At 42.3% G+C, this 16,936-nt stretch overlaps 1 protein-coding gene across 2 annotated transcripts in view; it reads left to right on the top strand.

The window, feature by feature from the left end:
* LCA5L (Leber congenital amaurosis 5-like) overlaps positions 1–16,385 on the top strand; it is a 45,183-nt gene extending 28,798 nt beyond the window's left edge. Inside the window, exons 6-10 of one of the 2 annotated variants that reach the window (XM_011954038.1) lie at positions 1,066–1,203; positions 10,515–10,599; positions 11,952–12,055; positions 12,228–12,345; positions 15,635–16,385. In XM_011954038.1, coding sequence (XP_011809428.1) covers positions 1,066–1,203; positions 10,515–10,599; positions 11,952–12,055; positions 12,228–12,345; positions 15,635–16,362 — 1,173 coding nt within the window. In that variant the 3' untranslated portion in view covers positions 16,363–16,385. The remainder of the gene's footprint in view (positions 1–1,065; positions 1,204–10,514; positions 10,600–11,951; positions 12,056–12,227; positions 12,346–15,634) is intronic. The other variant, XM_011954039.1, reaches the window with a different exon arrangement.
* The last annotated feature ends 551 nt before the right edge of the window (positions 16,386–16,936 follow it).

Below are 16,936 nucleotides of genomic sequence, written 5' to 3'. Positions count from 1 at the left end.
ATAAAATAGTTCTCATTCCCAAGAGCAGATGAATACGTTTTAGACGGCTATTGAGTTAAATCAGTCATTTCATTGCCTTATAGTCCATCAGTGTGGATGGGTGTGGTGGTTTGAGTCCCCCTTTTTTTTTTTTTTTTTTTTTTTTTGAGGCGGAGTCTCGCTCTGTCTCCCGGCCTGGAGTGCAGTGGCCGGTTCTCAGCTCAGCTCCGCCTCCCAGGTTCCCGCCATTCTCCTGCCTCAGCCTCCCAAGTAGCTGGGACTACAGGCGCCCGCCACCTCGCCCGGCTAGTTTTTTGTATTTTTAGTAGAGACGGGGTTTCACCTTGTTAGCCAGGATGGTCTCATCTCCTGACCTCGTGATCCGCCCGTCTCGGCCTCCCAAAGTGCTGGGATTACAGGCTTGAGCCACCGCGTCCAGCCCTTGAGTCCCTTTTATAACATTCAGTTTCTGTTGTCTGGGAATGACCATCCATGATGTCTACTGACTTCCAGGATCTGGTCAGAATTGTTAAATCAGGTGGGTCACAGTGGCCTCACGCCTGTAATCCCAGCACTCTGGGAGGCCGAGGCAGGCAGATCACTTGGGGCCAGGAGTTCAAGACAAGCCTGGCCAACACAGCAAAACCCCATCTCTACTAAAAATACAAAAATTATCTGGGTGTGGTGGCGTGTACCTGTAAACCCAGCTACCCGGGAGGCTGAGGCAAGAGAATCACTTGAACCCAGGAGGCAGAGGTTGCAGTGAGCCGAGATCGCACCACTACATTCCAGCCTGGGCAACACAGTGAGACTCCAACTCAAAAAAGAAGAATTTTTAAATCAAATTTTAGAGTATGTAAAAAACAGGCTCAAAACATGTGATATTTGTTCTCTAGAGCTGGGATCTGGAATTTGGGGGCTTTCTTTCGGTTATACTTCATTCTAATATATGTCCCCTATATAAGCCATTCACTAAAATTGTATTGAAAATGTGCACTTTTTATAAATGTAGTTAGTTCCATGATAATTACAGTTGTTAATATACTAACTTGGTTGCAAAATAGTTAAAATATATACTGTTTTCAGAGCTTGGAAAAACAACTGAGGTTGAACAGCAGAGCCTTTAGTCGGCAGCTGGCTATTGAGACTCAGAAGACTTTAGCAGCTCAAACAGCTACCAAGACTCTGCAGGTGGAAGTAAAACACCTTCAACAAAAACTTAAGGTATTTCTTTTAAAACAAAATGTAAGAATGAAATTCTGTTTCCCGAAATATATGAGCTATTTATGCCTATTATATCTTTAAGTGATTTTTTATTTATATATATATCTATATATATATATATTTCCTCTCCCCTTTGCAGGGGGCCTGGGCCCCCATCCACAGTTCTGTTTATCTTTCTCTTTTTTTTTTTTTTTTTTTGAGATAGAGTCTTGCTCTGTCACCCAGGCTGGAGTGCAGTGGCATGATCTTGGCTCACTGCAGCCTCCCAGGTTCAAGTGATTCTTTTATCTCAACCTCCTAAGTAGCTGGGACTACAGGCATGTGACACCACGCTTGGCTAATTTTTGTTATTTTTAGTAGAGATCGGCTTTTGCTATGTTGGCCAGGCTGGTCTTGAACTCCTGGGCTCAAGTGATCCGCCTGCCTTGGCCTCCCATAGTGCTGGGATTACAGGTGTGAGCCACTGCACCTGGCCTAAATTATGTAACTTCATTAATATCTTTCTCAGATATTTTCCCTACAATCATATGAACAGAAGATCTGCAATTATTAGAATGAGTTACAGCTTGGTGAATGTGTACTGTGATTAGAAAAATATAAAGTCTATTCATTAACAAGGCTTGTTACCATTCTTATTTCATCATGTTAAGTAATATAGCATTTGTTAACATTTTAATGTAACTCAAAATTAATGTTTAAAAACATGTAATATTTAAGATAAATTTTGATGACTCATAAATTTATCTTAGTTTTACTTACAAATGTGTTTGAAAAACTGTCTTTTAAAAATATGTATACTGCTTTAAAAATAAGAATTTTTAAAAATATTTTGTCGGCCGGGCGCGGTGGCTCAAGCCTGTAATCCCAGCACTTTGGGAGGCCGAGACGGGCGGATCACGAGGTCAGGAGATCGAGACCATCCTGGCTAACACGGTGAAACCCCGTCTCTACTAAAAACTACAAAAAACTAGCCGGGCAACGTGGCGGCGCCTGTAGTCCCAGCTACCTGGGAGGCTGAGGCAGGAGAATGGCGTGAACCCGGGAGGCGGAGCTTGCAGTGAGCTGAGATCCGGCCACAGCACTCCAGCCTGGGTGACAGAGCGAGACTCCGTCTCAAAAAAAAAAAAAAAAAATTTTTTGTCAAGCTTTTTGCTATCTTTCTGCCTCCAAGATTGGTAAAATGTCCAACAATTTAGATAAGATGCTTAAGAAATACTCAGTTTCAAGCCTCAACTAATAAATCTTAAGCTTGATTCGTTAAGACAAGGATCTTTAACTTTTTTTATTTTTAAGGAAGGCAAAAATGAGCTCCTTTAGGCCTCTTTTACAGGGGCCCTAATCCCATTCACAAGGATTCTGCCCTTGTGACCTAATCACCTCCCAAAAGGCCCAGGTCATAAAAGTATCACTGTGGGGGCTAGGATATTAACATAAGAAATTTAGCACCATATCAATAATTTCCCTTTTTTTTTTTTTTTTTTTTGAGACAGGGTCTTGCTGTATTGCCCAGACTAGAATGCAGTGGCACCATCTTGGCTCACTGCAGCCTCAAACTCCTGGGCTAAAACGATCTTCCCACCTCAGCCTCCCAAGTAGCTGGGATCACAGGTACATGCCACCATACCCAGCTAATTTTTAAAATTTTTGTAGAGACGGGGTCTCACTGTGTTGTCCAGGCTGGTCTCAAACTCCTGGGCTCAAGCAATCCTCCTGCCTTGGCCTCCCAAAGTGTTACGATTACAGGTGTGAGCCACTACACCCAGCCTGATCTTTACCTTTTTTATGACAAGTAGGCAATTTAGATTCCCCAGGAACCTTGAGATCACTCAGAGACAGGAGAAGAATGCTGGGAGGTGAGGAGTTTGGACAGAGCTGGACGAGTTGGATAATTCGTCTGATGAATTATGTTGGTATCATTGAGAACTGGGATTTGGAGGATGGAAGAAAGAAAATTATCCCTTTGTAAAGAAGAAAAAAGAGCTCTTTTCCTTTTTTCTATGGAGTTCCAGGAAAGTTCAAAAAGAATACACAGAACATAGGCATGGCTATTGTAGCTAGCTGAGAAATCTAACAGAAGAGACTTCAGGATCCCCTGGTCACAGCAAACACACACACATATGGAGACACAATTGGAGAATTTTAAAATAAATTTTGCGCTTCCTCATGCAGACATATGAATATGAATAATATGCAGCCATTAAAAAAAACATTTCGTGCCAGGCGCAGTGGCTCACACCTGTAATCCCAGCACTTTGGGAGGCTGAGGCGGGCAGATCACCTGTGGTTGGGAGTTGGAGACTAGCCTGACCAACATGGCGAAACCCCGTCTCTACTAAAAATACAAAAATTAGCTTGGCATGGTGATGTGTGCCTGTAATCCCATTACTCGGGACGCTGAGGCAGGAGAATTGCTTGAACCTAGGAGGCGGAGGTTGCAGTGAGCTGAGATTGTGCCACTGCGCTCCACCCTGGGTGACAGAGTAAGACTCCATCTCAAAAAAATAAAAAATAAAAATAATCATTTTTAACAGAGAAATGCTTAATACTTAATGAAATCCTTAATGAAAAGATAGAAAATTCTATATACAGTAAGATCCAAATTTATTTTTAAAAAGAAAATTAAATGTACCTCCACACAATTGGTATCTACATATCTGTAAATAGCAATGAAGAATCTTGACGCACTACTATGGAATAATCTCTAGGATGCACTGGTAAGTGAAGAAAGGGAGGCAGACGAAACTGTAATATCCTTGGTATGGCTTGGCTGTGTCCCCACCCAAATCTCACCTTGAATTGTAGCTCCCACAATTCCCACCTGTCATGGGAGGGATGGGTAGGAGGTAAGTAGATCATAGGGGCAGGTCTTCCCCGTGCTGTTCTGGTGATAGTGAATCAGTCTCACGAGATCTGATGGTTTTATAAAAAGAAGCTCCCCCACCAGGCGCGGTGGCTCACACCTGTAATCCCAGCACTTTGGGAGGCCGAGGAGGGCGGATCACAAGGTCAGGAGATCGAGACCATCTGGCAAACACAGTGAAACCCTGTCTCTACTAAAAAAATACAAAAAATTAGCTGGGCGAGGTGGCGGGCACCTGGAGTCCCAGCTACTCGGGAGGCTGAGGCAGGAGAATGGCATGAACCCAGGAGGCGGAGCTTCCAGTGAGCAGAGATCCGGCCACTGCACTCCAGCCTGGGTGACAGAGCGAGACTCTGTCTCAAAAAATATATAAAAAATAAATAAATAAAAAGAAGCTCCCTGCACAAGTCCTCTGTTGCCCACCGCCGTGTAAGAAGTCCCTTTGCTCTTCCTTTGTCTTCAACCATGGTTGTGAGGCCTCCCCAGCTATGTGGAACTGTGAGTCCATTAAACCTCTGTCCTTTATAAATTACCCAGTCTCAGGTATGTCTTTATCAGCAGCCTGAAAACGGACTAATACAATCCTACTTAAGATAAAGGAAGCAACAGAAATATATCCACTTTTTTGCCTACATTTAAAAAAGAAACCAATAATAGGATAACAGCAGAAAAAAAGAGAATAGAGTAGAAGAGACAGCTCTAGAACCGAGATTTCTTTGTGGAACCATGTAAATCCTTCCGTAAGTATGAAGCAGAATTAAATGTAAAAAAAAATTAAAAAGCAGCTAGGCATGGTGGCTCATGCCTGTAATCCCAGCACTTTGGGAGGCCGAGGTGGGCGGATCACCTGAGTTCAGGAGTTCAAGACCAACCTGGCCAACATGGTGAAACCCCATCTCTACAAAAATACAAAAATAAAAAAATTAGCCAGGTGTGATAGCGCATTCCTGTAATCCCAGCTACTCGGGAAGCTGGGGCAGGAGAAACGCTTGAACCCGGGAGGCGGAGGTTGCAGTAAGCTGAGATCGTGCCATTGCACTCCAGCCTGGGTGACAGAGCAAGACTCTCTCAAAACTACAATGCAATACAGAGCAAGACTCTCTCAAAACTACAATGCAATACAATACAATACAATACATAAAATATAAAAAATAAAATAAAATAAATATAAAAAATATATAATAAAATAAAATAAAATAGTAAAATAAAATGCTGTCCCTAAATATCCAAAGTAAAATGCAGATGAACCCAAATGTGTATACAGTTAGCCCTTTGTAACTGCAAAATGCAGAACCTGTGGACAGGGAACGCTGACTATATCCTACTGGTGGCACAAAGCCACAGAAGGAAGTCATTCCAAGTGACTTAAAACACATAATGTCATTGCATATGGCCAGTGAGATACACTGTAAGGACACAAATAACTTTACAAAAAATCTGACAGTTTAGTAATGATATTGTTGGTAATGATGGTGACATTGTTGTTTTGAGAATGTTGTGTATATCTTATGGGATACAGCTCCTGATAGATTATGGTGGTGTCATTGAGAACTGGGATTTGGGGGATGGACCAAAAAAAAGTACAGAAGAGAGAGTCAAATAAAAATCCTATAGTCCTGATTTTGATCTGAAGTGAAAGTATACAACATTCTCAGAGTAACCAGGAGCAATGAATACCCCCAGCACCCAGATTATGGTCTGTAAGTTCCATATCCCATGAAAACAAACCGAGACTCCCTAAAAAATTCTAAGTCTGGTACAGGAAATACATTAGATGGGCCTGGAACGTATTGTCATACAAAAGCAAGGAAGCTATGAAGGACCATTAGGGTAGTATCAAAAGGACTCAGGCCCATCTAGAATAGGTTCTTACTGGCCAAAGATGGGGAAATTTGAGGATCAATGAAGATAACTGCCCAGGTTAAAACTTATCAAATGAATCAACAGTTCATAATGATACTTAAAAAACTAAACGCCTCAGTGATGAGTCACTTGTGGAGGATACTAGGGAACAGCATGCTATTTTGAAGACTGGTCAGTAGAGGACAAGAAGCAAACATTTTTACCTTTCCTGTATGAACGACTCCTCAGAGTAACCAAATCATTTGTGAGGGGATAAGATCCTGCTTATAAAAGCATTCCACTCAATAATGAAGAAGGAATGACAGGATTAGAATATCACTATTTTGGAAACTCCTAAATGAATTAATGGCTCTAATCAATGATCATCAATGGTTCCTAGTATCACAAAAGAGATACGCGCTTCCTGACAGAGGTACACACCACCACCTACTCATGCCAAAGAACCGAACCTGAACCTGGTTACACACTGGGCTCTACCTACCAATTGAAAAGCAGAGGGGAGAACATGCTCAGGATGGGATGCAGTCAGCAGTGTGAGACTGTGGGAAACTGCATTACAGATACCCCCATTTCTACGATTAAGTAGCAAAGCAGAAAAAATAAGAGGTGAGAGTGAGAACCTATAGATTAAAAGACAGTAAGAGATATATTAATCAGTCACAGTGTTTTAAACCTTGTTTAGATTCTAATTCAAACCTTTTAAAATGATAGAAAAGGGGAAAATGTTAAACAAACTGGATATTTGGTTATGTGAAGGAATGATTGATTGGGGGAAGTAGAATGAAGACACTGCAGTGAGGTTTTAAAAGGGATGCCCTTGTTTGCTACAGATACTGAAATAAGTTATTAGAGGGCTAGATTTGCTTCAAATAAGCCCGGGCTGGGGAGTGGGGCCAGAGAGAGTGGGAAACAGGAGATGAGCTGTTCATTAGTGAAGCCGGGGCCTGGGCTCATGGACCAGGTTGACTGTACTATTCTACTTTTTTTTAATATATATATATTTTAATTTGTATAATAAAGTTTCAAAGGGAAAAATGTTTTTGAGATTACATATTTTGTGCATTTTTAAAAGAGTAGAAATGACTAGATCAAGAAGGTGGCCCGAACACATGCTTTTTGTCCCTCCCTGCCAAAGCCCCATGGAAATGACAGAAAATGTATTTTTAAAATGACGCTCCAAGCCAGGCATGGTGGCTTACACCATTTTTTGGGAAGTTGAGGCAGAAGGATCTTTTGAGCCCAAGAAGTCAAGACCAGCCAAGGCAACAGAACAAAGCCTGTCTCTACAAAAAAAATTTAGAAATTATCTGGGCATGGTGGCACACGCCGGTAATCCCAGCTACTCCAGAGGCTGAGGCAGGAGGATCTCTTGAGCCCAGGAGTTGGAGGCTTTAGTGATGGCACCACTGCACCCCAGCCTGGGCAACAGAGAGAGACTCTTGTCTCTAAAAATAAATAAAATAATCTAGAATCCCAGAAAGGATACCAAAACTACCAGATCTAACAAAGAATTTCTGGAAGATAAAAAAGGGGTTTTTCTTTTAGATTAATGAAACCAAACATAGACAATCACAAACTAAAATATGCACAGATACACACACACACACACACAGAGGGAGAGAGAGAGAGAGGAGAGGGAGAGAGAGAGAGAGAGAGAGAGAGAGAGAGAGAGAGAGAGAGAAACTGGACAGATGCAATACTACCTTTCATGACCTAGCCTTGGCAGTCACACAGCATCACTTCTGCAGTGACAAGGTGGTCCTAGGCAGTTCAAGCAGTGAACTCCACCTCTTGGTAGGGTGTCACAAGGTCCTTCAAGAGCATATGGGACTAGAAATCTTGTGGGAATTCTAGGAAAATACAGTCTGCCACATTAACGAAAGTCATTGTTTGAGCTTAGAAGAGTCTGCTCCCAAAGGTCAAAAGTTCTGTTTCTTTACTTTGAAACTCATTTTCAAAGTCATCCCACACCGAGGTCTAGGCCCACTTCTGGAGTATGAGCCGAAGTAAGAAGAGGGATGTCAGCCTTCCACAGCTCCCACATGAGGTACTGCCACCCGTCTTATACCCAGGCTACAGTCACACTCCGGCATTAAGACATTGCTTTCTATCTAAGTTCTGCAAGCCATCAACGCTGACCTTAATATGATTCCACACCATGACCCAACTTCCCCTTTAACTCTTACTTGATACCCTTTGCGCTTGCGGGGAGTCTCTGCGCTGAGTATTCCACGAGCATTCTATGAACATTCCCAGCCACGGACTGCCTTCTTGTTTGCCTTGACTGATTGAACCCAACTACACAAGTCTCCCGGGTTGTGTTCCAGCCTGCCGTGTTAGACTTCTGGCCCAGCTCTGTCGTGGTGCCCAACCTGAAGCTCTGCTCCAAGCCTCAAGGAGGACTATCCTCCAGGTTGCTTCCATTTGACCCCCACTGCCCCTGTGGCGGCCTCTTGTTGTTCTGTTCTTGCTCTGCCTCTTTCCTGCTCTCTGTTGCTGACCTCCAAGTGTCCAGATCAAATCAAAAGGTAGAACTGAATTTTTCAGGTAACCAAAATTTGTCCCTGTAAATATGAAAATGTTTCTTAACCAGTATGGATGAAAAATCATTCTAAAATGTTTTACACAGTATCCTTCATCTGAAAGCTATTATCCAGAATATACCTGATCAACTTTTCCTGGTGATGAACTGTCAGCATTTACTGTTCTTTTGGCTAAGTGTTACCACAATAAGAAAAGAGAGATGAACTGTTAACATTTTTGCCTCCAGAAACTTAAATTCTAGAAAATATTAATATTCTCATGGTTTATCCCTTTGTGTACCTCTGATAATAAACTAATTTTATGATTCAAATGAATAGAAAATCTACACTGTACAATTCAGGTACAAAAATATGTCATGTTCTTTATCTTCTGTAACTGAGCCATACTTCCTTATGAGCCCCAGTCCCACAAATTAGGGATGAGGGTGGCAGTTGGACAAGGAGAAATGGATACAAGCTCGTCACAGTCTCTTCTAACTCCAAACAGTCTTATGCTAGGTTGTCTCTTAGACTTGCAGACTTTTTCCTCATCCCTATCTTCTGTCCCAGTGGAGATGGCATCCTGGGCATGAGAGAAAACGTATGTGTACTCTTGGTGGAGCGGAAAAGAGGCCTCTGGTCTGTGTTCTGCCCTCTGGCCCCTTTCTAGACCTGGTTCTCCTGATGAGTGACTGGTCTTAAATTCCCAGGACCCTGTCTGATGTGTACTGAATGTGGCTGCTAAAACTCATGGCCTCTTCTCAGTCTGGTCAAATAAATCCTGGTGATCTTCCTTTACTGACTGTTGATGCAAATGCTCTTGAGAGGCATCCTCCACCTGATCTCTGGCTAGATTGTCTATCGCAAAGCCTGTGCTATGGGAGCACCTGGACCTGTAACCTTAAGGACTCCAGAGCAGGTGCAGCTCCCTCCACAGGTCCCACTGGTTGCACAGAGAAGGGAAGAGCACAGTCTCTGGCCTGGAGACAGTATTTAGCCCTTTCTGACTTACCACTTGGGCAATACCACGTTACTTTAGCTCCATGATGAATGGGGCAGGGAGGCGCTTTTTAAGGGGCTTGCAATTTTCCTGGACCACACTGAGCCTCTTGCACTGAGACTTTCCCAAACTGCAGAGATGTTACTTACCCCCGAATATCCCTTGGCCCATAGATTTGACCCTAAGGAGCACAAGGAGACGAGCGCTCGCTCTCTCTCGCTCTCTCTCTCTCCCCCCACCTCTGTGTGTGTGTGTGCGTGTGTGTGCACATGCACGTCTGCCACACTCTGACATCCCTGGGTTCCTTCCTCCTTACTTCATATATGCTCACCTCTCTTAACCATGGTTGTTACTAAAATTCAATGGTCGTGAGTCCAAAGCCTTTCCTGCCTCCTGGTGTACATATGAGAAGGAGCATTTGATATTTAATAAAAACCCTTTTTTTGTTCCTCAACAAGTTAAGGTTTCAAAACATCTGTTTTGCCAAGACTCAAAAAAGTCAGTATTGAAATTTAAAATGGAACAATGATACCCTTGTTCTAGGCTTTCCCCCCACTGCCCTTGTCTCGATGTAGCCCTGTCTCATAGAACTTTCTATTAGATGGCGGAAATGTTCACCTGTGCCGCCCAACACTGTAGTCACCAGTCACACGCAGCTGCTGACCACTTATTGGAAATACAAATAGTGTGGCTGACGACCTAAATTTTAATTTCATTTCATTTAAATGAAATCACAACATATGGCTAGTGGCTACTGTAGGGCACAGTACAGAAGAATATTTCATAAACTTCAAGGCCCACAGGACAGAAGGAAAACAGTGGACAAGCTTACCTGCAAGGCTCTTCAAAAATACTGTCCCAATTACAATAATGTGTCACTTTGTTTAAAAAGCTAGTACTTTTTGATGTCAGGAATGGTATAGGATGATATGGCCTATTTCTGTTTCTTCTAAGATCTATAGATTTTATTCAAAGGATACTGAGCTCATTTAAATTGTTTTTAAAAGAAATCAGGGTTGACAAAAGCAAACATTTATAGAAAAATTGGTTTTGCGGTTCTTTTTAGGAAAAGGATCGTGAGCTTGAAATTAAAAACATCTATAGTCATCGAATACTTAAAAATTTACACGACACACAGGACTATCCAAAAGGTATGTTTTAATTACTTTTGCTCAAAATCTATTTTTAAGTATCTAGTCAGATTGTCCTAATTTATGTAGCCAAAATAATGGATATTTTCAAAAATCACTTCATTAGGCATTAAAATACATTTTGTGATTCTAGAAGAATAATGAGACTGAGATGATGAGATGGCTAGAAAGGAAGAGAAATGCTTTCCTGTTCTCCCACCCTCAGCACAGCCCTTTATGTCCTTTCTTCAGGTGGAGCAAGAGGATAACTTCAGCCCGAAGCAAAATGTCTGCCAAAAAGGGAACTTTCTAAGTGTATCTGTTAGCCAGTGTATGGCTTTTCAAAATGAACTTTATTGGGGTATACTTTACCTCAATAAAATGCATCCATTTTAAGTGTGTACGCAGCTCAGTGGGTTTTGACAGATGCTTATACCAATGGATCCACCACCCTAATCAAGATATTGAATATTTCCACGTCCCCAGGAAGCTTCCTCGTGTCCCTGCAGTCAGTAGTCCCCTACCTCACCCGACAACCACTGACTTGCCTTTGGTCACAATAGCTTAGTTTGTCTGTTCTAGAACTTCGCATAAGGGGACTCCCACAGCATGAACTCTTTTGTATCTGGCTTCTTTTGTTCAGCATAATGTTTTTGAGATTCGTCTCTACTGATGCCACTATCATTAGTGTATACCTCTCCTTGGTGAAGAGTCTTCTTTCCTTCAAGACCACATGCACTTCTTTCCCCCCAAGATCTCCCAGCAACAGATTCGACTCAGAAGTAGCATAGGAATACTCAGCCCTGTTTTATTAGTTAAGAGGTAGCTACATGTTTACTTCCAGATGCAACAACTTCAAATTTCCTTGCCTGCCTTTGTTTGCTTCTGGCTTATAATCTAGAATAATAGAGACGATGAATCAACCAAGGGGGTGTTTAAAAGATATAATTTCCTTCACTTTTCAGAGCAAGTGCAGTCTAGACTTAGTGGTCATGTGCTTTAGCACAGACAGCCTAACCACTGATCATCAAGAGCTCTGCCACAGGACGGCTCAGTGGCCTGGCCTCTCACAATTACACGTCTGCCTTGTTGAATCCCATCCACAAAGGACAGCCTTGTCCTCCAACAGCAACACTGTCTTATCCTAACACCTACCTGTTTTGTATCTAACACTGTGGGGCCCAAAGTAAGACAAAGCAAGGGCCCTGAAGGGAAAAACAGGAAACTTAGCAAATGCTATATATACAGAGAATATTTAGAAAATACTTAGTCTACTTTATTATTACATTGCATTAATGTTATTTTATATTTAAAATCAATATTGCATCCAAATGTAAAATATGTCTCTTACATATAATCTACCTGTTCTATAGTTTCTTCAACAAAATCAGTCCAAGCAGACAGAAAAAGTTTGCCATTCACAAGTATGAGACACCAGGGAACCCAAAAATCAGATGTTCCACCTTTGACAACTAAGGTACAGCAAACTTGGAATCTTGCAGTGTCTAATTAAACATGTCTTAACGAAAATAAATTAGGCTACAGTCACTTGTTCTATGTGAAAAGTATTTGTAATTGTTAGACTAAAATGCAATGTAAAGTTATCTAGACGCCCCAAAATGTGTTTTTGCTGCTTTTCTAAATCATAGGGTAAAAAGGCAACAGGAAACATGGATTGTAAAGAAAAATCAACTGAAATAAATCATGAAATTCCTCACTGTGTCAATAAACTACCAAAGCAAGAGGATTCTAAGACAAAATATGAAGGTAATTTTAACAACTTTTTAAAGTCTGTCTTACTGGATTTTTTTATTGTGAATTACTGTATGTGTATATAAAGCAAACATAAAACAGCTGGGCACGGTGGCTCAGGCCTGTAATCCCAGCACTTTGGGAGGCCGAGGTGGGCGGATTACCTGAGGTCAAGAGTTTGAGACCAGCCTGGCCAACATGGTGAAACCCTGTCTCTACTAAAAATGCAAAAATTAACTGGACATGGTGGTGTGCACCTGTAATCCCAGCTACTCAGGAGGCTGAGGCAGGAAAATCACTTGGACCCAGGAGGCAGAGGTTGCAGTGAGCCGAGATCATGCCACTGCACTGGGCAACAGAGTGAGACTCCATCTCAAAAAAAAAAAAAAACACATCATAAAACAGTTTCCAGAATTATAATAAAAGGAACACCTGTGTACCCAGTACCCTGCTTAAGAAACAGTACATGAGTGCTCCTTGGAACACCCGTGGGCCCTTCACAATCATATTCCCTCACCCTGCCCACCACAGACAACCACCATCTTGGGTTTTAGGCCAGTCATTCCCTTGCTTTCCCTCACAGCTCCCTGTCTTTATATATAGCTATATTCGTCTGCCTGGGATGCCATAAGAAAATGCCATAGACTGCTGGCTTAAACAACATTTCTTTATTTTCTCATGGTTCTGGAGGCTGGGAAGTCCAAGATCAAGGTTCTAGCCCTTTGGCTTCTGGTTGAGGTTCTCTTCCTGGCTTTAGATGCCCCACTTCTCACTATGTCTTCATGTGGCCTTTCCTTAGTGCTTGCACAAGGAGGGTCAGGGAGAGAGCACCAGTGCTCCAGTTTCTTTTTATAAGGACACTAATTCCATCATGAAGGCCCCAACCTTGTGATCTCATTTAACCTTAATTACTTCCTTCAAGACCCAGTCTCCAAATATAGCCATACTGGGGGGTTAGGGCTTCAACATATGAAATTTGGGAGGGAGGAACACAAACATTCATTTCATAATAGTATCCTTAAATAATATATTCAGCTTTGGAAAACTGAGTAGCAAATTATTCAAGTCCAGCTGAGCAAAGGGCAATATTGCCACTTTTGAATAAAGACTTCCAGGAAAAGGACTCCAGCTTCAGCTGCCCTGAATGTACAAGGGCCCAGTCAGTGGGTGAGGTCATGAATCATCCTGGGACCTGGCAGGGCTTTTCTGGGCAGGCCCAAGACAGCTAGGGCTGAGAGAACGGGCTGCTCAAAATTTCTTACTCTAAGATCACCAAAGGTCACCTCCAGCTCCTGGGAGGAGGTAGAAACAAACTGCTTCTGTGGGGTGCAAGGAGAGTCCTCAGCTGGCCCAGGCTGCAGGGTTTGATAGAGAGCACACCACTTCATCAGCCATGGGCAAGACAGGCCAAGGCCCTGGCTCACCTGGTGTTTGGTACCTGGAGGTCTACTGGAACAGGGATCCCAGTCTGTCTCCTCATCTCTGGTGTGCAGCTAGCATCCTGGGATTGCCCTTCATAATTTCCTGCAGGTTCCTGTCACTCCCCTTCTCTACTGGATCTTCTCTTTCCTAAGCCAAGTCCTCCTCTTTCTTGGTAAATTACATCATGTTTTAAAGAGCGCAACCTTCACAAGCTTCTTGTAAATGGGTGCGGGTAAGGTAAACTGGTACACCTCTCATCTGGAAGTGTCATTATGCTGCCCTTACACTTGATTCATAATTGCCTAGACAGGAAACTCTAAGTTGGGGGTCATTTTCCTTTGGAATTTTGAAGATGTGGCTCATTGTTTCATGTTACATCACCACTCACGGGAGATCTGGGTGCAGTCCCGCAAGGCTGGGCAAGAGCAACTTCTGGGGAAAGAACATGCATGAGGAATGAGTCCCAGAGTTTACTCAGGGCTGCAAATCAGACGTGTTCCCTCAGGCAGCATGGAGAGCCCTTGTTGAACACATCGGGCATTCAGCAGAGGACCAAGAAGGGCCTCACCTTAGTTGTGAGGCCAAATAATGTTTAAATAACACAGTAGTTTGACAGAACTCACCCATAAAGCCACTCTCTCTGCTGCAGTTTGGTGGAAACTGATCATCAGTTGCAATTGCACTGTGGTCACTGGTGTGTTGAAGTTTTCCGCTTATTTTTCAGTCCATTGTCCTAATTCATATTGTCCTAGAAAGTGTATCCATTCATTTGACAAACACTTTGTGCGCATACACTCTGTGTCAGACACTGTTCTAGGCATTAGGGAGACAGCAGGAAGCAAATGCAAAACCCTGCCCTCATGTGCTTATATTCTAGTATGGAAACATCTTTCCCCATCAGTTCACATGGATCCAGCTCATCGTCTATAATAACTGCCTGGAATTCCACAGACTGCACATGCCATACCTTATTTAACCACGATTCCTTCGGCAGATGTTTAGGAGGTTTTAGTGTTACTAAACCATGCTGCAGTGAACATCGTTGCACTTATCTTTGTCTATTTTTTGTAGGTTTGTTCTAAGAAGTTGTTGGGTCTAAGAGTATATTCACTTAAAATGTTGATTGATACTGCCAAATCGCAATCCAAAAACGCTGTGCCAATAACACACCCACCAGTAGGGACCAAACATTCCCGTTGCCCCATCTTCTCACCAGCTCTAGAAATTATTTGCCAATTGGATGGATGAAAAATGTTCTCCATTGTTTTGTTTTATAACAGCTCTGCTGTGTTGCTCAAGCTGGCATGCAGTGGCACAATCACGGCTCACTGCAGTCTTGTCCTCCTGGGCTGAAGTGATCCTCCCACCTTAGCCTCCTGAGTAGCCAGGACTACCAGCATGCACCACTACGCCCAGCTAATTTCTGTATTTTTTTGTAGAGATGGGGTTTCGCTATGTTGCCCAGGCTGGTCTCAGACTCTTGGGCTCAAGCAATCCTCCTGCTTCAGCCTCCCAAAGTGCTGGAATTACAGGTGTGAGCCACTGCACCCAGCCATCACTGTTTTAACTGGCACTACATCCAGTTAGTAATGTTGAATGTCTATTAATAACCTTATTGGCAAATTTTATTTCTTCTTCAATGAATGTCATTTTTCTTTTGGTTTCATAATTCCCATTTGCTTGGGAAACTCTAAGAAACTATAACATAACACATTTGTTAATAGCACCCTTCTCTGTAACCTATTGTCTATGCATCTATTTTCTTACCTTTTCTGTTCAATGTGCTTGTGAGGCGGTGCAAATAAGTGTCCTAGACATGCCATCCTGAAATAGAGATCCATTCATTTTAAACAGCACTAAATTGCCTATTTTTCTAATACAGATTTATCAAGGGAAGAGAAACATTTGGAAGTGCAAGTACTGCTGGAGAATACTGGAAGACAAAAAGACAAAAAAGAAGACCAAGAAAAGAAAACCATTTTTGTGAAAGAAGAGCAAGAATTACCACCAAAAATAATTGAAGTTATTCATCCTGAAAGAGAAAGCACTCAAGATGTTCTAGTAAGAGAAAAATTTAAAAGAAGCATGCAGAGAAATGGCATGGATGACACACCTGACAAATGCACTGCTCCCTACACGAAAGGCCCCCTCAGACAAAGAAGGCATTACTCATTCACAGAAGCAACTGAAAATCTGCATCATGGGCTTCCTGCTTCAGGTGGGCCAGCCAATGCCGGCAACACAAGGTACAGTCATAGTACAAGCAAGCATCTCAGTAACCGAGAGGAAATGGAGCTAGAGCATTCTGACAGTGGCTATGAGCCCTCATTTGGCAAGTCTTCCAGAATAAAAGTGAAGGATACAACTTTCAGAGATAAGAAAAGCAGTCTCATGGAAGAACTCTTTGGATCAGGGAACGTGTTGAAAACTGACCAATCAAGTCCTGGTGTTGCAAAAGGCTCAGAGGAGCCTTTGCAAAGTAAGGAGTCACATCCCCTGCCTCCCAGTCAGGCCTCCGCCAGCAATGCTTTCGGAGACTCTAAAGTAACCGTGGTAAATTCTATTCAGCCATCATCACCTACAGAAGGAAAAAGAAAAATAATTATTTAAATATAATCAATATCCTAATGCATTCTGGTTTGATATAATGCTACTTATGTGCCTTGCATCTTATTTTTGAAATGTGTGAGAGAGGGAGTGTATGTGTGTGTGTCTCGTAGTACTTAATTGACTTTCAATAATTAAATTTTTGTTTTATTGCTAATCTAGTAAAAAATCTATTTTATATTAGCCAATGATAACACTTCAAATTTACATCTTTACAACTGAAACATCCATTATCTTCTGGGAGACTGGTTTACTATATGGTTTTAGTATTCTGTGGGACTCCATAGCTAGTAACTCTAACTTAGTCAACTCAAAACATATGCATCTCATACACAACAAAATTTATCAGCAATAGAGTTGAATTGTAACTTAAAAACATGGAAGCAGGCCAGATGCAGTGGTTCACGTCTGTGATGCCAGCATTTTGGGAGGCCAAGGTGGGAGGATCACTTGAGTCCAGGAGTTTAAGACCAGCCTGGGCAACATGGCACAACCCCGTCTCTACAAAAATTACAAGAATTAGCCAGGTATGGTGGTGTGTGCCTGTAGTCCCAGGTACTTGGGAGGCTGAGGTCAA

This window comes from Colobus angolensis, unplaced genomic scaffold (genome assembly GCF_000951035.1).
Source record: "Colobus angolensis palliatus isolate OR3802 unplaced genomic scaffold, Cang.pa_1.0 Scaffold38, whole genome shotgun sequence".
NCBI lineage: Eukaryota > Metazoa > Chordata > Mammalia > Primates > Cercopithecidae > Colobus > Colobus angolensis.
This window is presented reverse-complemented; position numbering and strand designations above follow the sequence as displayed.